Source organism: Podospora pseudopauciseta, chromosome 1 (assembly GCF_035222475.1).
Source record: "Podospora pseudopauciseta strain CBS 411.78 chromosome 1, whole genome shotgun sequence".
NCBI classification, from domain to species: Eukaryota; Fungi; Ascomycota; class Sordariomycetes; order Sordariales; family Podosporaceae; genus Podospora; species Podospora pseudopauciseta.
The window spans coordinates 2,651,097-2,674,369 of NC_085892.1; the positions used below are offsets into that span (position 1 = coordinate 2,651,097).

Sequence of the window (23,273 nt, forward strand, 5' to 3'; positions counted from 1 at the left end):
GGAGCAAGACAGCAACCAGTTTCCCTCATTTCTCGCAAGCTTCCACTGGGAGAGTCACTATCACCACCCAATTGCTGCTGGGTAATCATGGCGAGTACCAATACGCGGCGGTGTGCACACAATGGCACGAGGTGAGGCAAGATGGTCCACGGCTGGCACTTGAGGCCTCGGTCTCTGTTCGAGCGACCAAATGTGGCGGCCGATTCCCCAGCAATTGACGGGGCGGGGATCCACGTTCTTGTACCGTCTGCCGCCCACCATCTTGCTCGCCATCCGCAATCCGCCTTCAAGCGGCGAAAACAGCCACGAGCGTAATGAGGACTGGCTGACAATCGCTTGTGCAGAGACGCGGGAAACGGGTCGGGGCCGTGGCTGGTGCTGTCCATGAGACATCAAGAAGATCCTGTTTTCCCTTTCTTTTTCCTTTTCTCTACATCGACAAACATAACAATTCTTTGTGTTTTAAGAAAACACAAGGTCTCTTTCCATGTCACTCCCCCCTCGCTAGGGCACCCCACTGTGACTTACAGGCATGCGCATGGCCCCATAGCCCGACTTGGTCACTTTTCCCTCAAGGTGCTACCTTGCAAGGTACCTCCCCTGGTCCAGTCTGGCCTGCCCTGTCGCTTCTTAAACTCGCATGGTCCCGGACGGGCGTCGATCAAGCAGCCGTCTTTACTCCATACCTACATTACATACAAACCCAAACGCCCCCTTTTGCTTCAAACCTCCCCCTTGGGTAAACTTCCACTCTGTCTGATCTCCAGTGCGACCTCCATGCGACGAACACCAGGCCTCTGACCCATGGCCGCCTAGTCCTCGATCCGAAGAAGAGAAGAAACAACCGCTCGGATGCCCACCATAATCAGAGTTTGACACACGAGACATACCCATCCCCTCTACCCCTTCGACGATTCTCCATCTGATACACCAAACCTCGCCCCCCTGGACGCCATCTCCACCACCGTCTCCCTGAACTTGACCCTGCCGAGAACGACCACCTAGCACCGGCCTCGGCAGACGGAGCGTAGCGGGACCCAATATTAGTCCTTGGGAGCCCCGCTGGCCGTGGGTTTCTTGGGATTCCCTCGCCTTTTCCTGCCTTTCCCTTCTTTCTTCTGCATCCGCTGGTCGATAGCCTTCTTTCATATCGATCATTCTTTTTTCGTCATACCTTTCGATTCTACCCTTTCAGGCCTTCAGCCCAACCCGCAGGTCCGGAACCTCGCCCATTTACGCCCTCCTTTTTTTGGTCTCGACGACAACCTTTATTCAGCGCTGTATATTTGTATTGTTTGGGAGTTTTGTTCACTTCGCGCCGGGCCGCTCTTTCTTCTCAACTCAACTCCTCTGTGGTAATTTCATCGGCAGCAAGGAACGAAAAACGTGGTGTAATTTGAGGACTTTTGGGAAACGTCAGCATCATCAGCATATTCGAAGCGTTTGTGTGATTTGGAGTAGCACGGCAAAGAGCATTTGGGATTTTGTCATTTTTGGGGAATCATCGAAAGCAAGGAACTGTAATTTTGGAAACGCATCGGTCAATTTTTTTCATCAGTCAACATGGGAAAGCTTATCAAGAACCACTGGGCGAGGCTCATCATCCTGGCCTCAGCAACTTGTAAGTTATATCTCATGAAAAAAAGGGGGGGTAACTGCCGAAGACCAGAAACACTGACATGAGAGAAAATCTAGACCAGATTGCCGCTGCGATAGAAGGGTACTTCTGGCCCAAGATCCTGTGGGACTTCCTCACCAAGACCCTCGACGGTGCTGTCAAGCCGATACCAGTCCTCCAGACCATCAACCTCATCTGCGGCCTTTTCCTTCTTGCGTGGGAGTGGCCCCTCAACTTCATCGCCGGCACCAGCATCCACCGCAGTCTCGAAGCCCGTCTTGCATTCCTTCCTCTTTCCGCACTCGCCGCCGCCCTGCTGTACCAAGGTGCCAACGCTGCGATTTATCAGGTGATTGGACTGGGCGTGTATTTCTGGGCGTACAGTGAAGGAGAGGTGCGTTTTATTTTTCTTCTTCCCCCCCCCCTCTCCTGAACCATCAAACTAACATCCTCTCAACAGATCATCTGCGCAAAGCCATGGACACTACCACAACGAGGCGGAAAGGGAAGCAGGGCATAAAAAGCCATCATCTTTTCTGGATTTTTTACTCAAAACGCAAAAGCACAAATACAAAAACCGCTTTTAGGTTGTGGCAAAACACATAACCAAAAGGAGCCTAGCCTTTTTTTGTCCCTACCTACATAACCGAAACGACGACGTTTAGCGCCGACGACGGTGTGAATATCAACCTTCTACCTTTCTTCCACTTATCTTACAACTCCACATCTCACCAAAAATCTTTTTCTCTTCCTGGCCGAGCCGGAGGCAACAATAACCGACACTACTTCCGAGGAACTGTGCAAAGAAAGAAGAGAAGGGATGATAATATAATGCCTTCTGGGAAGTGAGGGATATGTGGGGAAGAAAAAGGGGAAACGTACATACATACAACGAATGATACCAGATCCCAACAAACTTCTTAGAGGAGGATGGATGAGGAGGAAGCAGCAGCAGGCAGTAAAGAGAGAGAGAGAGACAGGATCAGGAGGAGCAGGGGGAAGGAAGCTTTCTATTTTTTCATGAATATACTAGTATTTCTTATTCTATCATGATGAACATTTCCTTTCTTTACCATGAACAGAGCGATGATGGTGGTTGCATTTGCATGAGAGGGAGCGGGAGGGGCAGTGTAGGGAGGATATCTTAGGGGTTGTGTTGTATATCCAAGATGTGGAGCTGTAAAAATCTCAACAACACATGAATACATCGCCTCAGTTGCGGTAAACACTGACAACAACTATCTTCATGGCAATCGTCGGCTGGTGTGAAATTCCATCTTTGCATGTGTAACCTCAATCATGACCAACTCCTTCACATGTCAATTTCACCACACCCGTGGACTCAACTTCGAAATCCATGAAAGCATTTCTCGCAGTGGGTTGGTTACACACCGACAAAATCCAGTCCCATTCCATGATCCCACCAACCTCACCAACTTTTATCATCCTTGCTCAATTTTCACTCCCTTTCCTTACCTACCTAGACACCTCACTCGGTGTAAATTTCATTCTACAACCTCTCCCAGTCTCTCTCCCTTGGGTCACCTCTCACTCACTCGCCGAAACTCAAAATCCATAAATAGCATTTTCCAAAATCTCGGAAAGAAAAAAGAAGGCTCCTCATGTCCTACAAAAACTCCGGCAGCTCACGAATCAACTTTGTGACACCAAACTGAGACACTTCTCACTGGCTACCTCGAAAGTTCTGGATGTTTTCATCTGCGGGTAGCGCCCAGCCTTTCTCTTGTCTCACATTTCACTGACACAACCGTCATCACGTGGCTCACAAGCGCCCAGCATACTTCTGTAACACATTTCACACCAACAGACATCAGTTCATCAAAAAGTCATCTCAGATCATGTCATTGTTTGGCGTGGTATCTAAAGGCTACCCATTCCCTTAGGGTTAAATAACTCCTACGCCCCTTCACAAGATATTCCCCAATCCAGCCATCACCTTCCGCCTCGCTCCAATGTAACGATCCCAATTCCGTGATTTCGTCCAGGAGTAGTATCGGTGTAACTGGGATTGATTTAATCGAATGTATTAATGGATAGGAAGCAGACAGCGATTGATCTCACCAGGAGGTGGCAAGTGAGATGTTGGTTGCTTATCTGCCGCTGCCGATAGCGTTGGCATCGTTTCTGAAGCCCTGGCGCTCTTGCAACTATATCAAAGAGACTCGTTAGCGATCATGTTTCGTATAGTTTGGTTGATGTCATGGAGTAAATTTTATGAGCCAGCCTCCACCAGCGCTGTCAAACATGAGATGGTTGCTGGCGACTCAACATGGCCAGTCGGCCACCTCGCACCCGAGCGGCTCAGCGTGGGGCTCCGCAAACCACACTGCGAAGCCCAGTTTCGCGAGTCGCCAGGCCGGCCGCCCAGTCTCTCGCATTTGAAGCCAAACGGCGTAGCAGAAGCTTATACAGGCGGCCTCATCCGCGAAACTGGCGAGGCGGCCGCGGCGGCCGGATAATGACAGTGGCTTATTTGACATGCTGGAGCCTTGCCTGATTCCACCTCCCACCAGCAAAAGAACACGAAAAGGAAGAGAAGCAAACACCGCTTCAAGTTTCACATACCTCAAACTCCTGCAGTGTGCCCTTCTCCAAAATCTTAATCACGGCCTCATCCTCGTTGGAAGTACCAAACTCGTTCTCAAGCAGGGCATTCGAGGCACCCTCAAGTCTGCCGTGGGGACCGTGGCTGTTTCTCTCGTCAGTACTTTGCACACAGTGTATTTATTGCGTCATTCATGTCGCACAACCCGACATAGTATTGCGGGGTAAATTTGACGAGGAGGAGTAACTCACCGGTGAGTAGCAAAGACCTTGAAAGAAGACACAACCTGGGCGAGGGGGGTCGATCTGTCAGAAACCCACTTCTGGTAGTCCTCAGCACTGTCGACAACGACGACAAAGTCATCGTGCTCGCCCTTGAAGAAAACCTTGGCGCGGGTAGCCTCTCCACGAGTCATTTTGGCGGTTTGTTTTGTGTGGTGTTTACTGAAAAGTTGGGGTGTTTCAGGTAGATGTTGCTGCGGTATATCGCAAGCTGGAGCTGTTCGTTGATAGTGTTGTGTTGTTCGTGGGGTTGGTCAAGTAGTCGTTGGAGCAAGTTGCTGTGGATGGGGAACACTAGTCAGTTGTTGCTTTGTGTGAAGAAGAGAGGAGGAGGAAGCCGGTCAGCTAACCTTTTATTACTTGCGGAAAATTATTCTCAAAGTTCGGATTTTGTTGATGGATGGGAATTGTGTTGTGAGTGGGAGTTGCTTTGTTCGCTCCTGCTCTTCATATAAGAGCAACCAAAGGGCTGCTCCCACAACTACGTCATAGGTGACGATAGAGCTTGGTTCCTAATTGGGAAGGGGCGGCCCGCAATTTGATTCACATGGTGGATCTGTGCCCCGCAATGGCCAGCGGCACTGGATGAATAAGCTCAGCCCCGCCAGATTCACGGCTCTCTTGACACCACCTGGCTACACGAATGGCGTCATCTTGCAAGCTGTCAAGGAGCGAGGAAAGGTACGGTTCATTCCAACTGATGGTCCGCCGTCTTGGAAGCTTCACGAGGGGTCCCCGATTACTGCTCCAAGAGCTTCCAGAAATCCAGCCGCGCATGTCAAAACCCAGATCTGCTCCCCTCCCATGACTCCACAAACGGATCCCCGCCCATTCACGCAGCCTCCCGAGTTTGCCTAACCCATCTACGTCACTGCCCCTGATCTCAAGGCACCATCTTGCTCTGGATCACTGGAACATTCCGACGGAGCACCAAGATGGTGTGGTTGACAGCTGGCTCAACAAACATCTCACGTGTGCAACAGTTCGCCCTTGGCAAAGCTCTTGTAACGCCTCACTTTTAGTCAGATAACACGTTTGCTGCCATTTGCCGTGTCCGCCAGTGACTAAATCATACCTACAAACCCCACCAAGTAAACACAACAACCACCATATTATGTATGCCTCAACAGACGCCGTAGTAGTGATGAATCAACCGATAAAGAGGGGGTATCAAATGCTTTTCAAAACCTGATGGACCAAAAACCAAAAAAAAAAAAAAAAAAACCTCATGCTTGCTTCTTCTCTGGTATCATATTTCCTTCTTTTCCGCCCATGCCCCTCAACGAAACAAAAAGCTTCGGATGCCCACCACCGCCTCGCGATGGAGAACCCCAACTTTAGCCCAACGACTCGCAAGCTTTTGTGACCGAGACGAATTCTTCCCTACCGAGTCTGGAGGTGAAGTAAGCCTGTTCTCCTTCTTCAGATCTTCCCGGGACAACGACGCCTCGCTAAAATGCGACTTCTGCAAGCTCGGCCGCCGCGAGCTGTTCGTAGACGGCTGCAGTACACCCACCATCGGTGTACAAGGCCGTGACTGGTTCATTTCTCCCCCGTGAAAGACTGATGTGCGTGTCGTTGTTTCGGCCGTGATATCGTCGACCCGTTCCTTTGCCGTCGTCGTTGCGAAAACCTCCGTCCCGGTCGACTCCCACTGTTGTTCTGGCCCCGTTGCCAGCAAAAAGGAGCTGCTTCTCTCTGCTTCATCAGGAATGACCGAGAGAAAAGACATACATTCATCTTCTGACCTCCCACGTACTGATGTCGTTGTTGCCATCACCGCCGCCGTTTGGACAACACCACCCTCCTTGTTATTTCGCGTTGTCACCTCCTCCTCGGTGGCAACATTCTTTTGCAAGCTTGCAAGGCTTGCGGAACGTTTCGTAAAACTACTCGCGATACTCACGACGCTTAACTTCCGCATGACTGACGAGGCCGACGACCTAACAAGGTGCTCGCTCCTGGATCGGGCAGTTATCCCGGGAAAGGGCAGTATGTCCCGAGTCCACACATCCGACATGAGAGCCTCGAGCCGGGCCCTTTCACCACGGGAAGGCGCCAACACCGGGATACGGTGGTTTGTGGCCAACAGGGACTGTGATCGGTTGATTTGAGCGCTGTAGCTCGCTGTCGGCGCATCCTTGATGACGCTCGTGTTTTTGAGAATGACTTGACACAAAGGAGATCTTGGCCCCACCGTCGTTGCTCGGTGTATCGATATTCTTCTGGCAATGGTTCCTGTTTTGTCATGAGTAACTGCCCACGATAGCATCACGGCCCGCGTGTACATACCTGGTTTTCTAAAAACAGTCCCCAGTGTTTTGATATCCAGTGAAAGCGAGCTGAAGATGGCCGGTTGCATTAAGTCCTGGTCCGGGACGCTCAAGGTCCGGCTGCTGAGCCGAGTACGCCATTCCAGTTCCTCCTTCGGCGTGCAGGCGGTGAGGATGAGTTCGTACAGTTGGTTGTCGCACAAAAAGACAATCTTCCAAGAATACGGCGCCGTGTGACACTGGAGTCCTGTACACTGCCGTTAGCTTTCCCCATCCACAGTCAGGAGAAATTCCGCCCATTGGTGTGCCTACCTCGACCGTTATCTACCTCCTCCACCTTAATGTTTGACAATGCGATGCACGCCTGAATCGTGTATACCTGGTCGATCTTACTAGCCGTCGCAAGGCAAAACCACTCCTTGTACAGGAGCGCCACCATGTACTGCCCGTTCACCCCTTCTTTGGACTGCCAGCAGACATGAAGGGCACCACAAAGCTGAATGTGGCCGAAAGACCGAATACGGTTCTTGGTAGTTGCATCTAGTTGCTGTACAGATATTGTAAGCATGCATCAGCCAACAGAGCGGGGAGATGCCTACCTGGTTAGGAAATGCAAGCCTGTCCTGGAGAATCCAAGTTTTCTCCAGCACCGTACGCACACGAGGGTCGTCTGTGGCCCGGTTGATCTCGGCCGTGGCCTCACGTAGCCTGATAAGCGTGTTCTCGATCTCCATGTGCGAATAGGGACAGTCCACCACCGGCGTATGCTTGAGCAGCTCGGAGAAGAGCAAAGGGTACTTGCATACCCGTTGAATCGGCTGCCAACATTAGCTTCAATGCCCTGGAACGTCACACGCAGCACCTGGCAGCCTTACTTTGACAAGAAGGTCACCGATGGTCAGACTCTTCTTGGAATGATCGCCTTGGCCGTCGATCGAGCCCACGGATGCAGCGAGAACTTCCAATCCCTTTTGATACGACTGCCACCCTGGCATTGTCCGATGGGCAGATGCGACATCTTTAATCATGAGTTCATACTTTGCCCCGTACTCTTCATAAATAAAGAATCGATTCATCTGCAAGTTTTCTCTGGTTAGCACGCACGCTTCCTCGGAAAACAAGACTTGGGGCTTGCCGCTTGCCTTGTTCTTGAAGATCTTTGCAACTTCTGCCACCGTTTGGGGCTCTGCGAGCAACCCAGGCACATCTCGCAGCCATGCTACCCCGTCTTTGTCCTCCGGGACAGCATCAAGGCTCCTCCAACGCTGGTGTCCACGGGCAGCTTGGTTAGCTTGGGGGGCTTGAAGCGGCACATCGAGCTGAGAATATTCAGAGTGAGGGACCGCTCGATGGAGTTCTCCTAGCATTTCCTCGTGCAGCTCCACAATGTCGGTCAAGTTCTGGTTGATGGAGGAACGTATGGCGACGGGTAGTGTCGGTAAAGAAGCTAGTATCGTGACATATACCTGCACAGATATTAGACATGCAAAGGTCCACCAAGATACACAAATATACCAACATTCATCAGGAACCTCACGTCCCCAATATAGCTCTCTTCGGTGTTGATCAACTCCTCCAATATTCGACGTCGTTGTAGCGACCTTTCGATGACGGCGGGATCCAGCGCCACCTGTCGTTCCTGACAGAAACTGTCTTCAGAAAGCCGTGCTCCCGAGACGGAAGCTCTGCTGCTGCGGTCCGTCCTCGAGTGGCCACGAGATGATCGTATCGTGTTTTTCCGTGAGCGCGTCAAGACACTGACGCTTGTCAGGGAGATACTGGCGCTTTTGACCGCCGACACAAAGTTGAATGACGAATCTGACGAGTGCCGATAGTGCCCCGAATCCCAAGTCATCGAACTTCTCCCTTCCATATCGAGACAGCATGGTGTATTATTGCCATCGCCCCCAAACAGTTCCTGACGACGCAACGCTCGTTTATGCAACGTCTTTATCCATTTCTGAAACGGCTTGATCGGTTCGGACGCCGGCGGCTGGTGTTGACAAACTCCAGCTTCAGTGGTCCCCTGGTGGATGAATACTTTCTTCTCTAAGTCCTGCTCTTGCACCACAGTGCCCATGGCACCAATGGCATCCATGAAATCGATCTTATCCAAAGCGCACCAATCCTTCGTTCTCTCGGCGCGCGTCTCTCCCTCGGCGTAGTCGGCCAGCCTGTCCCTGTCAGACTGTGTAAGACCATGGAGCGTGCCAGACGGGAGTAGCGAAGAGAACGATATAGTATGGATATCCGTGAGTGACATTATGCAAGGTTGAGGTCCAAGAAACAAAGATTCAAAACTGTCTTCCAACAAGCCGGTTGGAGGGGAGGAGTCCAACACAGCGAACCAGCAGGAGGTGGCGTCTATCGAGTCAAATCAAAACATGCTGCAACAGAGAGAGAGTGAAGAAGAAAGAAGAGCCCCAGCAGCGTAAAATGATGTGTTACTGGTGTTGGAGAGATGACCGAGATGTTTTGGCCGAGCAGGACGAAGAAGCAAGAAGGTGCAGAGATTGATCGGCCACCGACATTGGAGGCGCCGGGCACGTACTGAGGTTCATGTATTTTGGCCAGGTGGAAGGAACATGTGGTGGTCTAATCTCCCCAAACGGAAACTTTGGCTTCCCACACCCGGATTGGGGGGTCGGGTGTTTTGATGTTTGAGCTTGAGGTGTTTAACCCACCCAAAATCTATAAGTTGACACCGAGAGGGCAGCCACGACCGTCTTCGTCAAGCCAGGGCAAGCCGAGGCGCCTCAGCAGCCTCTGGCTGGTGACGAGCACTTGCTCGATGCATCAAACAACGACAGGAAAAAACATCAGAGACAGCAGCGGCGGCGAGCTGGCAGCGAGAATCATGCAGCACGCGGGTCTGATTGGAGCGCCATCCGGACTGCCACGACGGCCACCTCCCAGCCACGTCTCCTGTCCGATTGGACCCGGAAGCGTTTGGGCAGCATCAATGACGACGCGAAAAGATACTGAAGGCGTTGGCCGATCACGCCGATATCTGCCAGAACAGGCCCTGTTCCACAAGGCTTTCTTCAGCCTAGGAATATCTTGAACCAAAAGAATTACATCGGGTCTCCGCGGCGACCTTTCCGACTTCGGAATATTCCACACGAAGAGGCGGTGATTGTAGAAGTGATTGACTGAGACATCTGCTCGCGGTTGGGGGCAATGGTGGAAAGGAAAGAGAAGACGATCTGGAATGCACAATTCGGCGTCTCAATCTCGGGACGGCGTGTGGATCAACTGCCCGCATATACCACGAAACCGCATCGAAGGTGTGAATGTTGGTGTGAGTGGATGTTGGATCGATGAGACGGGACTCACGGGAGGCGATTGCTGCCGGGGGTACCCTGCTGTACCGCCGGAACGGGACGCGCTTCCAGGGTGGTGGTGGGGAGGAGGGCGGCGCGGGGGTTCACTTGCCCAGAAGGCGCCTTGGTTGCGGTCAATGATTGCTACCCCGCCAAACTTGAACATTCCAGAGCTGCAGAGCTGTGAGATCCGCCGAACGCGTCATTGGTGGGAGGCTGATTTGTGTGATGGAAGCTTCCCTATTCTTATTTCCATTCCAGCAAACCACCGGCACTTGCATTTCAGCTATCACCAGGTATCACCGAACATCATGAGCAACCTTCATGCGCCGACGGTTCCATCAGGGCCTACCACTGTCCCCGTCACCAACGGCCATGCTACACATCTGTCCATTCAAGAGCTCCAGCGCAAGAAGGACAACATCGAGGCCGAACTCAGAGCACTTGGTGGCGTGCTGGACTCGGTGCGTTGTCGCACAACTTGTATGGGCAATGCACTTCGCTAACGAGAAGTATGCAGCATGGTGTCGACATGAACACGAGTCTCCTCACCCACGATGGTTTTCCCCGAGCCGATATTGATGTGGCGCAAAGTACGAATGCCGAGGGAAGGGACTTGGAGCATGACAGGTCAGAGCTGACACCCAGGCTACAGTTCGAACCACAAGAGCACGCATCATCCATCTTCGAAATGACTGGAAAGACCTGATGGCTTTGATTGAGAAGCGCCTTCATGAGCACTTTGCCAGTCTAGAGGACAATGACGACGATACAACAGTGAACGATCCTACCAGTGTCAACGTTGCCCTTCCACAAGACTCGGTACCCGAAACACCTGATCCAGCCTTTGCCAAGGTCAACACAGTGGTGGAGAATAGCCCCGCTGCAACAGCAGGACTCAAGCCTGGGGACTTGATTCGAAACTTTGGCTATGTCAATAGAGAGAACCACGATGGCCTACGGAAAGTGGCTGAGTGCGTCCAAGGCAACGAAGGGGTAAGTGTCATTCTATCTTATCAAACTCAAGCTGTGGCGTTGCTGGCTACAGAGGCGGAAAGCTAACCCTCCGAAGCAAAATATTCTTGTTAAAGTTTCTCGAACAAATGGAGGAGGAGGAAGTCACGCACAGGAATTGAGACTGACACTGACACCGCGGCGTGACTGGGGTGGTCGGGGTTTGCTGGGCTGCCATATCTTGCCATTGTGAGTGTTGTAGTGAAAGGGAATTCAAGATTTCGACTGCTTTGGGCTCGCTCTGAGCTTGGGCTTCGAGCCACACCTAGTCTCGGCCTAAGAGGGATAGTGAGATCAGTGAGATCCCCTCCCTCAGGCTCGGGCTGCATATCTTGGGATCAGGCACCGCCTCGCATTTCCAGGGCATGGCAGCCTGGCAGCGGGCTACATGAGAGAGGACCGGGAGCACCAGCAGAATGGTCACAGGCCTGATAGCGACCACCTACAGTGTATGATACGCTCCCAGGTAGGCACCGACCCGACTAATAATCTGCTAAATAACACATATTAATCAGCACAAGTAGAAAAGGGTGTTGTTGTATGGTAGGAAAAGTGACCTTTTGTAAGACATGCCTCAGCACCCCTGCTGCAGTACCTAATCCGGCAGCAAAGAGTGGGGTTTGCTCTCCATGAGGCTCACAAAGGGACGTTTGTAGTTGACACCGGAGGAGCTTAGCCGACAGCTTTGGAGTGTGTGAATCAATCACCATGAGGCTGCCCAATCTTGTTACCAAGCAACCATCAGTCCCTCCTGCCCGCCTTTGCCTGGCGGCAAGAAAAAGTGGGATGGAACGTCAGAGTTTCCATTTGAGTGAATACAGGTTCCTCCCAATTCGCCGCACTGACCAGTCTCTCACGTGACTCTCTACCACCCCGCCGCCCAACGAGTTTTTCGTCAAGGCTGCTGTGGTTCCAGCAGCTGCCTTTTGAAAACAACAACCACCTCCCCCCGGTGCCACCTCTTGCAACCCGACCACTGTCAACTTTTCCCGCTTCCCCCACAGACCAATAGGTGCGTATTCCATCGCAAACACCCTCGCGGCCATCTCTGCCAGTCGCCAGCCCCATCCATTCCTTCTTCGACCCTTGCCTACAAATACCCCTCCATCAGCTTGCTTGCAAAAACTAACGTGGGCCTGCCCAGACTCGTTGATTTTCTTCGTTCTATCATCACCATACATCACACACCATGGCTGAAGCGCAGACCATTCCGACCTTCAAGCTGGTCCTTGTTGGTGATGGTGGTACCGGAAAGGTTAGTTCGATTCATCATGATCCTCGTCGTCGACCGACATAATACACATTCCCTTCACGATCGCATCGACGCCGACTGCGGGGTTGCTAGTGTGGATGGATATCCAATCGGTTGGGCAGCATGCTAACATGGCGATGCCCACAACAGACCACCTTCGTCAAGCGCCATTTGACCGGTGAATTCGAGAAGAAGTACATGGCCACCCTCGGCGTTGAGGTTCACCCTCTTGCCTTCACCACCGTAAGTTACCTCCCGCACGTGGGCAAGCTCGTTCTTGCGCCACCAGAGTTTGACGCGGCCCAACGCTAATATGCCTGCAGAACTACGGTCAGATCCAGTTCGACGTCTGGGATACCGCCGGTCAGGAGAAGTTCGGTGGTCTCCGTGATGGTTACTACATCAACGGCCAATGCGGCATCATCATGTTTGACGTCACTTCCCGCATCACCTACAAGAACGTTCCCAACTGGCACCGTATGTTCCCCCTTTCTGTAGCGTCCAAAATGTAGGTCACTGGGTATGATGCTAACTGTCGCCATCAGGTGATCTTACCCGTGTCTGCGAGAACATCCCCATCGTTCTCTGCGGCAACAAGGTCGATGTCAAGGAGCGCAAGGTGAAGGCCAAGACCATCACTTTCCACCGGAAAAAGAACCTCCAGTACTATGATATTTCCGCCAAGTCCAACTACAACTTCGAGAAGCCCTTCCTCTGGCTCGCCCGCAAGCTTGTTGGCAACCCCGGCCTTGTATGTTTTCTTTCATGTTACATTTAGGTGCAGCACTTACTAATAGCCCATCCAGGAGTTTGTCGCCGCCCCCGCGCTTGCCCCCGCTGAGGTCCAGGTCGATCAGGCTCTCCTTGCCCAGTACGAGGCCGAGCTTAACCAGGCCGCCCACGAGCCCCTTCCCGACGATGATGATGACCTTTGAGCGGCTCGAATCATTGGTGGCTTAGTCAAGCTCGAGGGGGGTGGTTCAGGATGATAACGCCGGTAATGAAGATATCTACCATACACAGAGGGCAGGCGGGCAGGCATTGGGATGGGAAGAGCGAAATACGATTCACGTATGGTAGCGTTGAGAGACGTCGGTTCAGTATTTGAGGAAGAAGAGCGGCGGTCAAATATTTCTTTTTGACGATTGGTTTCAATCAGGACCAACTCAACCCAAGTACGGAGGTAGATCTGGGTTTTTTTTTCTGCATTGCAGTTTGCTAGGTAGACCAATTTGGGACATCGTCTCGCAGGCAATCATTCTTTACCCCTCTCTCAAGCAGTGTCTTTTTTTTTCTGTGAACAATCCGTGAATACTACCCAACATTGCCCACCCCGCCGCTAGTATCAACAAAAGAAGGCAAGGGACCAAAGTTTGGGCGGTGAAGGCGAAGGCGGTGAGGGTCCAGCTGTCGAATGAGCGTTTCGGCGCATCATGACATCAAACCTCAGGTTTCGATATCCTGCATGCAGCCAAGAGATGTGACGTGCTTTGTCAGCAGCGTTGACGAGAAAAGCATGCCAAGATTTCCGTCTGGACTTGTGGAAATTACTTTGACTGATGGTGTGTTGCCTAGCAACGGGATTGGTATTTACGGATGAGGTTATTTTGAGGATTGCCATCGCCGAGTCAACAGGGCTGAAATGATTGGTATGCGATTTGTCATTTTAATAAGAACCGGTGTATGAAGTGTTGAAGGTGATTTTCTCTAGGGTTGAATAGGAGATGGAGAGGGCTGTTGGTATGGCATGCATGCTATGTGTATTGATATTCGAGTGAGTGAAATAGCTACCTGTGATATGGTGAAACTTGACATTGTAAACTCCTGTGTTGCCGCCATGTCCCTCTGGAAGTGAATGCAACAAAGTGATATCATCCTCCACCACGCCGGTCCATGAGAAGTGATAGACGAGAAGCCGATATCAAATGCAGAGCAAGAAAGACGCATACCCCGATACCAAGAAGACCCAAAAGCAAGACAAAAACAGATAGCAATTATGGTATATATATTAAGCCAAAAAAGCAAAACGTCATGAAATGGGGGATTTCCACCACATAAAAGTTCGCCCTAAACTAACAAGTAAAAGAAATCTCCATGTATATATATAGCGAGACCGCCCAGACATGAAACAACTCCCGTTTAAATCCCCGGCCTCGAAAAATCAAGCCCCTCAGGCCAGTTACCCAACTGCCCTGGATCACCACCAATGCGAATGTACTTTCCAATCGCCGGAACACCGCCATCCAAAACAAACATTTGGTACCACCCCGGAGGAGCAATATTGACGTTGGGGGGGGCATCAACCGTGCACGCCGTCCCCGCGCAGCTCACTCTCGGCATGAGCGTCCTCGCGCCCATGGAGTTGCCATGCGTGGAAGAGACGGACGCCAACAAAGTAACAGTGATGGGGCCGTTCCTTGCCGCGACGCCGAGGGTAAAGGGGATGTTGGTCTGGTTGTATGTCCAGTCCTTGTTTGTAATCGCAAAAGTTGGCCTGGGGAGGCCGTTGAGGAGGTAAGGGGGGACAAAGACCTCGACGCGGTATTCATCGGGGTAGACGCCGTCCTCGGGATTGGAGCCCGAGATGAGGACGCGGCCGTCAAGGAGGGTGATAGCTTCGGAGTGGTACATTCTCGGGATGGTGGTGTTAGCCATGACGGTCATGCGGCTGTGAACGGGCTTGGTGGGGTCATAGAGCACGGCGTTCAGGTTTGGGGTGTTGGCGAGGCCGAAACCGGCCACGCCGTGCTGCGCGCCGTTGACGATGAGGTATGTTCCGTCGGGGAGGGGAGACATGCAGGACATGACACGCTTGGAGGGCATGCGCTCGATGGTCCAGACGGGGTTGGGGGCGTCGGGGTAGGTGGACACGCAGTTGTCCAGCGCGTTGGAGGTGCCCTCTGTTGAACCACCGCAGACAAGGTAGCCGAGGTAGTCGGTGTATGGCCAGCGCTGCGGGAGGAGGACAGCGGCACCCTCGAGAGGGTAGGTGCGGCCGCCCTTGGGGTCGTTGACAGCGCCGGGGGCGTTGGGGAGGACCTTGATTGTGGCGAAGGTGACGGGGTCGAGGATGCGGGCCTCGTTCCAGTACTGGACGAAGATGCCGCCGCTGGGGAGGACCGAGAGGAAGGGGTAGAGGTTGTTGGGGTGGGTGCGGGTGAGCCATTCCATCTCCAATGGGGCAGCACCGGTGGCGGGGAGGAGCTCGATGGTGGGCTCGGCGGCGTCGTTGGCGCCGATGGAGCCACCAATGACGAGGATGGAGCCGTTGGTCATGATCATGGCGGTGGGATACCAGCGGCCTCTTTGCAGGCTGAGCTCCCAGACGTTCTCCTCCCAGTCGTTGGTGCCGGGGACGCCGGGGGATCCATCAGGCCAGTAGAGGCGGGTGCCCTGGAGAGACTCACCGGACCAACCGCCGACATTGAGTTGACGACCAGCCTTGTCGGGGAGGGTCACGCCAGCAGCGCAGAAGACATCGGTCTTGATGTGAAGCTCACGGAAAGTGAGGGTTTGCATATCGAGCTCGTAGACACCAGTCTCGTTGCCAGGGCCGGTACCACCCTTGGAGATGAAGGAGACCTTGCCGGTGATGGTCTCCTGAGTGATGAGCGGGCAGTTGACACCGTTGACCAAGTGCTGGTACTGGCCGGCACGGTAATCCTGAGGGAAGCCCCAGCTGTAAAGGGGGGTGCCAGTCCAAAAGTAGGTAGTCAGACGACCGAGACCACCGCAAATGGCCGAAGCGTTACCAGCACAGGTGATGGCGCACTCAGTTTCTGGGCGGAAGGTAGCGCCAGCGGCAGCAATGTTGGGAGGATCACCGCAGTAGCATTCCTCGCCGTACTCAAGACCAGCAGCGGCATAGCCGAACTCTCTGCACCTGTTCAGACACATGTTAGGCGTCATGACGCCAGGGAAGAAAAGCTGCCAGGAGAGGGTGCGCTTGTTGTTGACGTTGTCCTCAACGCAGCCTTGGTACTCCCACGAGCCGTTAAGACCGCGGACCTGGGGAGCAGGAGGCTGGTAGATCTCAGGTTCGCCCTCGGAGACGATGTTCATGCGGTCACCGGCACCGCACTTCTGGGTTGGGTTGCCGGGGCAGTTCATGCTGCACTGAGACTCGGAAGTGGTCACGCCGCCATTGAAGATGGCATTGCCGCAAAAGCACTGCTGAGTGTACTGGACACCGCTGATCTTGTAGCCGCCAGCCACGCAGCGGCTCGCGCACTCGCTCTGGCTGTTGGTGGGGCTGTCGACGAGCTGAACGGGGAGAATGCGGCCCTGAGCACCATCGATCCAGCATCCCTGATAGCTCCAGCCTTCGGGAAGACCAGTGACGACAAGAGGAGGCGAGGTCGTGGTTGGCGCAGCGGAGGTGGTTGTGCCGGAGGGAATGGAAGTGCCGTTCCTGGCATAAACCGACAGACGGTTGCCGGCGCCGCAATAGTTGAAGGGGTTGCCGGCGCAGAGCATGCTGCATTCACTGGCAGGGGCCACAACGGAGCCGACAGTGAAGCTGTTGCCGCAGTAGCACTCCCTGCCATACTCGGTTCCGAAGTAGGTGTAGGCAGAGCAGAAGGCCTGGCAGGACTCGAGGGTCATATCGTCGGAAGCATAGGTGGCACCGCTCAGGGCACGAGGGCCGGGAGACTCGGTGTAGCATCCATACCAGACGTAGTCATCTCCGACCGCGGCGGGCTGTGATGGCCCAGAAGGAGTAGGGCTGGGAGGGGGAGGGGGTCCGGTAGAGACGGTGCCTGTCGCCGTAGTCGCAGTAGTGGCTGCGGCAGGAGGGCTGGACGTTGACGACGGGGTGTACTGGTTCTGGTAGTTGTACACATTGAGGCGGCTGGGGCCACCGCAGAACTCGGTAGTGTTGCCGTTGCACGTCATACTGCAGCCGCTGGCAGCAGGGGCACCGCCGTTGGAGATAGTATTACCGCAGAAGCACTCTCCACCATACTCAACGCCAGCAAGAATGTAGTTGGCCGCAGCACAGGCAGCTGTGCACTTGGCAACAGTCATCTCACCAGCAGGAATGCTGCCGATCCCGTGGGTGAGTGTGCGGCCAGTCGTCCCTTCAGAGTAGCACCCCATATGTGTGAAGCCATTTACGCCTGGGTTGGCCTTGGGACCCAAGTCTTCGGTGGTGGAATAGAGCGAGAGTCTGCTTCCCGCACCGCAAGGCTGCGTTGCATCTCCAGAGCAGGCCATGTTGCAGACCGAGTCCGCAACCTGGGCAGCCGCAGGAGCAATGCTGTTACCGCAGAAGCTATATCACTGGTCAGCATCAACTAGGTAAGGTAGGTAACTCCACCGCCTTCGGGTCCCCAGAGAATGCTCACCATTCTACGCTGTACTCAGTTCCAGCAAACTTGAAGCCGCGGGTCTGGCAATAGCTGATGCATGTCTCGGCGGTCATATGGGTGCCGTTGACATAGCCGCCGCCGGTGAGGGTCCGCCCCGGAATATCTGTGTAACAGCCCTCATACTGCCATTGTCCTGGAAGAGTGGCAGGGACTGAAAGTTGAGCGAGTGAAAGGGTGACGAAAGAAGCAGCGAGGAGAGAAGAGAGAAGGGTCTTGGATGGTGACGACTTCATGGTGAAGCCTTGTACGCCCAGTGAAGGACGTCAACACCGACTAAAACGAATGACAGGGTTGGGTTAACCGAATGGCAGAAAGAAGGAAAAGCCATCGAAGACGTGTGGGGGAGGCCATCTCTATATGTATCACCATCGCAAACTGTCAGCGGGGGGAGGGGTGTACGGCAGGATCCATCTCACTTTCTCGCTCGCCGAGGGCACGATGTGGGCGTATTGCGGAAATGGCCATCGCGAACCATAGGTTGCACAGACAGCAACGCTGCTCCTCTCTGCTAGGAATAGGCGGAACAAGGGCCCCCCGCAAAGCTAACACTCCTTTGGAGCGCGCGACTGGCTGGGCCCTTGCGCCAGCCCAGCGAGCCCAGCAAGCACCTGGTCTGGGCATGGAAAGAAGCGAGAGACCTGGTGGGTCATCTCGTTCGACAGAGACAACAGATTGCAGGGGTTCTTTTTTCCATCGTCGAAAGGGGTGGGTCAGTGAGACAGGGGTGTGGTGCACATCAAGACTTCCAGTCCAGGAATGCAGCGGCAATATTGCGTACGGAGGTGCAGCTGGTGTGGTCCCTGATGGTCGCAACGGTCAAGCTGCTGCTGGTGCTGTTGCTGTTGCTACAGTACATACGACTGATCTTTGGTTGACGGCAGGACTCGCAGCCAACGAATGAGGGCCGATGTGGTGATGTTGTGGGTGGCTCAAAAAAACCAATCCCTTCTTCGGCACTCCAACTGGAACCAAGGGAAATGACAAGCGCCATGATAAGATTTTCTCTCAGTGGGGTGGCTTTTGAGGGCATTTCTGACATTTTGTTGCTGGGTTATGACTTCTTCTCAGACCAGGACTGGCTCTCCGCTGTTGAACCGTCCACTCAGACTCTCCAAAGCTACTCCGTGCCCATATGCTCGCGAGACCGTCGAAGGATTGCTCGGTGAAGGGGCCGGATAATCGGAGAACGCCATGGTCAGCGATGGGCTGAAGTGTTGCCAGCATGCTGATGTGGAAATTTTGTCTCGCCAAGCATCTTTGGTGAAGGAGTTCAATGGGCCCAGGTCCGGTCCAGGCTTCCATTGCATTGCCCCTCGGCGCATGGAAATTGGGGATTGCTGGAAGCCGGCCCCCCGTGGTCAAGCCATCCGGTGACGGGCTCGGCTAACTAGGCCTAACCTGTACATGACAGGCCTTTTTTTTTTTTTACGGGAGGCCAATGCCCTCAATGCACACACCGTCGACTTCTGTGTCACCAGGCGGGATACGAGGACTGTGCGGATGGATATGGAGTTTTGTTCTGTCAGCCCGGTCCAATAAATGCCGGTCCGATGACGCTCGACAGAGTACCCCGAATGGAAGCTGGAATCTGAAATCCCTTCAGAAGATGAGAAAACGAGTCCAGTCCGAGCTCACACGTGTTGGTCCACTGGGAGATCCATTAGAAAGGTCCAGCTATTCGGGACTATTGAAGAGGACCCCGGCCTGCTGGGACCGGCCGGTGATCATTGTTGATGGAGGCGATCGTCCGGTTCTTGCTGTTGCTCTGTTTCCCCTTTAAGCCAGCGAGCCAGGGGCATGATAACTTTATTTCAGTGACCTTTCTCGTTTGATTGGACAGGCGGCACGGACGCTCCTCGGATTCAGGTACCTGTTTGACGACCTTTCAGCAGACAGTCATGCCATTCTCACCGCTCAGGAAGGTGACGGCGATTCGCTGATGGTCGCATCTTGCAGTTCGCTCTTTTGACTGGAATAAGCTGTATGCGTTTTGTCGGTTTGGGGCAAGCGGTTGAAGGGCTATTGTCCGAACTGCAGCTGAGCGCAACGAAAGAGGCATAGCTCGATCACCTGCTGCCCCATCCCCTACCCACTCCGCGCTCAGCCCTGCAATCGTCAAGCCATCAGTGCCATCCGCAACCGACTCTGCCGACTGTGCCATCTCTGAGCACTCGCTCACCTTGCCGTACCAGACTCCGGAACTCTCTGGCTTTTCTCCCGACCGCCTTCACGTCTCACAAACGACGCCGTAGGCAGACCCAAGATCGCCAAGCACTTCTCCGGAATGGAAGCTGCCGATATTGAAATCTGGGGACGTACTCAGCGACTGTTATCAGTCTATCCATATCCATCTCCCCACGGGGCTGTAAAGCCAGCAGGATGCAAGACACTGTCTCAAAAGAGGGTGTGTGGTGAGTGGGGGTTTGATGTTGAGGTCGACGACTGTGATATGGACACCACTCTCAGAGAGACCTCGGCCTCGGGCACCGTACACCGGGCACTCTGACACTCAAATTCTCGCCAAGTTGACTCAAGTCCGACATTAACCATGCAGTCAGAAAACACAAAATCCCTGATAGACCTCGCCGTACAGCAACCAACAAGGCACGACTCATGCAGGCACCTGCACAGTTCATTACTGACCCCATCACCGCAGCAATATCGATACAACTTATTAAGGTTGAGTCCGGCCTGTTGTTGCTTCTTGGACATATCTTTACCCTTTCAACTTACATTCGTCCTATTTTTGGCTACCATGCGATGGTCTCGGATACTGACGATAGTACGTAACGATAGCGGAGTCAAGTGGACGTCAACAGAGTCTCGGCGGACGTTCGCGGAGAATTGATAACTGCCCGATGAGGGAGTACAGCATCATAATCCGATGCTGGCTTTCGGGGATGGACAGTAACACGAGTCTTGCGGTCAGCAAAAGACATACAAACTGGGCGAGCTCGCATCAGCATCCGTCCAAGGTAGCACTGCCATATCAACGCTATCAAGACTTCGCACGAGTTTCAACAACTGTTGTTTTAACCACTCAAATATCAGCATCACTATCGGCGTATCGCACTTTGGATTTCCCATGCTGGCTGCCCCCCCCAATATGCAACCCCCCAACGCATACACACACTTACATACTACAATCCCTGTCGGTTCATCTTAATGCAGCAAGCCACCGTGGCGGACCCCAGAAGCTCGAGAAATCCCACAAAAATATTGGGTGCAGCCCTCATGGCTCGTATCCATCTGTGAACCAACTCATCAACACTCCAGTCACACATAAGCCGAGCTTCTTGGGCTGCATGTCTTGCAACCCAACTCATCCACATTGGACTCCTCTATGATTTTGTAACTGCTGGCAGGAATTTGGTGGCGAATGCCACTAGGTCAGAAGGAAACGCCGTTGCAAATTACCAAGGTCAGTGGCTGAGACAAGTTCGCAGTTCGGCCCCCAATTTGAACAGACCTTCGGTAACCGCTTCACCAAAACGAGATACCCGGCGAGGCGCTACCGGGGTAGGTGACACAAAATTCACAGCAAGACATTCCAATGACGAGTTGGAGCAACCGAAGAGTCTTTGGAATGTTTCCGAGGCCAACCGGCAGTCTTTGACATGACCACGTCCCGTCATCAAATTGTTTGGGATTTTACTCACCTCTTCGGTCTCTGTGCGCCCACGTCTGAACAGATGCTGGATTGCCGGTTCGCATAGCACGGCACCACAACGCTGCTGCAATGCTACCTTCTCAAGACCTTGGCCTGCGTAGCTGGGTTAAATCGTCCGACATTTCCGCATCCTGTTGACTGCTCTGGGAATTGAATACGGGAGGACTTATCAAAGACTAGCACGACAAAGAGGCAGGGTGGGGAGGCCATCCCTGCAACCCCTCGAGCCCCGTCCAAGGGGGGACTTTGGTTTGGCACCGTCACGTTACCACGTCAACCTTCAGCCGCATCGCATGCTGTCAGTCAGGAATCATCACGGTCTTGGTTACCTCAATTGGATCTTGATCGTCCCACCTTCTGTTGATTCAGAAGACACATGGACGCCATGACCAGACTCAAGAAAGTATCAGATGATCCCAGTCAGCTTTCGGCTCAATAATTGAGTCAAGCTTAACAAAGAGTTATTCCTGTCCCAGGACCCTGCATAACATGCATGTGCATGCCAGACAGACGTCAGTTGTCTGATGCAGAAAAAGTCAATGTCTCATGGAAACAGAAGGTCTCAGGTACAGCTTCGACATAATTCGGACGACATCTTATCAGCCCGCCCACCTACCCTGCCGCGTTGTATAATATGTATATTTTGCTTATCCAATTACCAAACGGACCACACAGTCCTATATTTCACGCTAGCCATTGAGCGTATGTACTGTCAAAAGGGGCATCACAATCCTTCCCGTTCTCGGTTTGATCTGAGAGAGGCGAAGCATACAGGCCATACAGCAACACGCTACGCGCGCGCGCGCCCACTGAACAGGCAAGGAGACTAGCTTGTTCCTGTTTCTTTTAAAATCATTGGAACGTCAAGGTTGAGCGCCACACGTAGATCTATTTCTTGTTTTTCTTGTTTACCCCCTGGGGGGGAAAAGCTTCATCTTCTGCAGAGCCCTGACGCTATCGAATTTCACAAATTTGTTATGGTTTCAGAGGTTGATGGAGAAGTCGAGAAGAAGGTGTGTGTCGACGAATGTGGGAGCTGGTTGTTCATCAATCTTCTGACCCCCATTCAGGGGGCATGAGGGAGGGGCTGGCCACTCACACCAGCTTACTTACACACACCACACCGCTTGGCGGAAATAAACAATGTCAGAAGGTTGTTGGTTTGGGATGTTGAGCAGTAAATTTGAAGCTAGGGTCTAGACGCCCTTCAGCTCTGGAAATGGGTGTGATATTACCTCGGTTGTCGATGACAAGACAATGACGAGGAGGCACATGCTGCCAGATGTCTGGAATCATTGCTGTTATGGAAATTTCGGCCCGTTTTTGTTGATGATTTACGTACGTACATGTTCTTACGGTGAAGATAAAAGTTGGGTGGTTGTTGCTGGGGCCAAGAGAGAGGCACGTTCGTATGAAGAAGGACATGGGAAGCCACAGGATATATTTAAGTAAGAACTCGCTTGTTACTAACGAATGGGGATGGTGGCAAGCCACAAATCATAGGGGAGGGAGGGAATGGAAAACTCCGGCTTGGTGACGTCGTTGGGTTGGGACAGTCGAAGAAAGAGACGAGGTGAAGATTGTACCAAGACATCCAAATCTTCCGCAGAGAGGCGGATTGAGATTGAGAGCTGGAATATGGGATGGCCTCGTTCACATGCGGTCATCTTCTTGGTCTGGTAACTCAAAAATGTTTACGGCCGGCTAGACCGTCTCTGCTGACTTGAACATCCAGCCACGCGATGACAGAAGAACAGCTGAGATGATCGACATGGCCACATACGGCATCAATCTCTTTTCTGGTTGAAGACTCCGAATCGATTCGGGCGTAAGACGGACAGGATGTCTCTGTCAAGTGAGGCAGCTAACGGTAAGCATTCATATGGCGCGGCCGTTCGTCCTTC

At 53.1% G+C, this 23,273-nt stretch overlaps 8 protein-coding genes across 8 annotated transcripts; 3 read left to right on the top strand and 5 right to left on the bottom strand.

Annotated features, from left to right (window-relative positions):
- Positions 1–1,563: 1,563 nt before the first annotated feature.
- Positions 1,564–2,889, top strand: QC763_107250 (uncharacterized protein; the record flags this gene model as incomplete). Its single annotated transcript, XM_062907306.1, has 3 exons — positions 1,564–1,621; positions 1,696–2,012; positions 2,079–2,889. 3 exons carry the CDS (start codon positions 1,564–1,566, stop codon positions 2,136–2,138), a joined length of 435 nt encoding a protein of 144 aa, XP_062770243.1. The 3' UTR covers positions 2,139–2,889.
- A 578-nt stretch (positions 2,890–3,467) lies between these two features.
- QC763_107260 (uncharacterized protein) lies at positions 3,468–4,942 on the bottom strand. The gene is made up of 3 exons (XM_062907307.1): positions 4,816–4,942; positions 4,436–4,743; positions 3,468–4,328 (listed from the first exon to the last, which is right to left on the bottom strand). The coding sequence occupies exons 2-3, from the start codon at positions 4,597–4,599 to the stop codon at positions 4,190–4,192; spliced, it is 303 nt and encodes a 100-aa protein (XP_062770244.1). The 5' UTR covers positions 4,600–4,743; positions 4,816–4,942; the 3' UTR covers positions 3,468–4,189.
- An 802-nt stretch (positions 4,943–5,744) lies between these two features.
- On the bottom strand, positions 5,745–9,001 carry QC763_107270 (uncharacterized protein; the record flags this gene model as incomplete). Its single annotated transcript, XM_062907308.1, has 7 exons — positions 5,745–6,703; positions 6,758–6,985; positions 7,051–7,285; positions 7,338–7,556; positions 7,614–7,814; positions 7,863–8,204; positions 8,258–9,001. 7 exons carry the CDS (start codon positions 8,999–9,001, stop codon positions 5,745–5,747), a joined length of 2,928 nt encoding a protein of 975 aa, XP_062770245.1.
- On the top strand, positions 7,384–11,268 carry NAS2 (putative 26S proteasome regulatory subunit; the record flags this gene model as incomplete). The annotated part of the gene is made up of 4 exons (XM_062907309.1): positions 7,384–10,525; positions 10,582–10,654; positions 10,717–11,057; positions 11,134–11,268. The coding sequence occupies exons 1-4, from the start codon at positions 9,950–9,952 to the stop codon at positions 11,266–11,268; spliced, it is 1,125 nt and encodes a 374-aa protein (XP_062770246.1). The 5' UTR covers positions 7,384–9,949.
- A 118-nt stretch (positions 11,269–11,386) lies between these two features.
- On the bottom strand, positions 11,387–11,828 carry QC763_107285 (uncharacterized protein). Its single transcript, XM_062907310.1, has 2 exons — positions 11,633–11,828; positions 11,387–11,568 (listed from the first exon to the last, which is right to left on the bottom strand). Exons 1-2 carry the CDS (start codon positions 11,783–11,785, stop codon positions 11,518–11,520), a joined length of 204 nt encoding a protein of 67 aa, XP_062770247.1. The 5' UTR covers positions 11,786–11,828; the 3' UTR covers positions 11,387–11,517.
- A 436-nt stretch (positions 11,829–12,264) lies between these two features.
- Positions 12,265–21,456, top strand: GSP1 (GTP-binding nuclear protein gsp1/Ran; the record flags this gene model as incomplete). Its single annotated transcript, XM_062907311.1, has 8 exons — positions 12,265–12,330; positions 12,478–12,570; positions 12,651–12,804; positions 12,873–13,078; positions 13,134–14,238; positions 14,288–20,110; positions 20,258–20,378; positions 20,496–21,456. The coding sequence occupies 5 exons, from the start codon at positions 12,265–12,267 to the stop codon at positions 13,260–13,262; spliced, it is 648 nt and encodes a 215-aa protein (XP_062770248.1). The 3' UTR covers positions 13,263–14,238; positions 14,288–20,110; positions 20,258–20,378; positions 20,496–21,456.
- Positions 14,066–17,932, bottom strand: QC763_107300 (uncharacterized protein; the record flags this gene model as incomplete). Its single annotated transcript, XM_062907312.1, has 2 exons — positions 14,066–17,602; positions 17,676–17,932. 2 exons carry the CDS (start codon positions 17,930–17,932, stop codon positions 14,467–14,469), a joined length of 3,393 nt encoding a protein of 1,130 aa, XP_062770249.1. The 3' UTR covers positions 14,066–14,466.
- On the bottom strand, positions 18,242–19,294 carry QC763_0008850 (uncharacterized protein; the record flags this gene model as incomplete). Its single annotated transcript, XM_062905183.1, has 2 exons — positions 18,558–19,294; positions 18,242–18,312 (listed from the first exon to the last, which is right to left on the bottom strand). Exons 1-2 carry the CDS (start codon positions 18,736–18,738, stop codon positions 18,242–18,244), a joined length of 252 nt encoding a protein of 83 aa, XP_062770250.1. The 5' UTR covers positions 18,739–19,294.
- Positions 21,457–23,273: the final 1,817 nt, after the last annotated feature.

Bases quoted from the DNA above. Each gene is read 5' to 3' on its own strand.
- QC763_107260 (XM_062907307.1), bottom strand. From the start codon at position 4,599: ATGACTCGTGGAGAGGCTACCCGCGCCAAGGTTTTCTTCAAGGGCGAG. The intron at 4,329-4,435 runs GTGAGTTACTCC...CGAGAGAAACAG, and splicing joins AAGGTCTTTGCTACTCACCG to CCACGGTCCCCACGGCAGAC.
- QC763_107285 (XM_062907310.1), bottom strand. From the start codon at position 11,785: ATGGTGATTGATTCACACACTCCAAAGCTGTCGGCTAAGCTCCTCCGG. The intron at 11,569-11,632 runs GTCACTTTTCCT...TGTGTTATTTAG, and splicing joins TGAGGCATGTCTTACAAAAG to CAGATTATTAGTCGGGTCGG.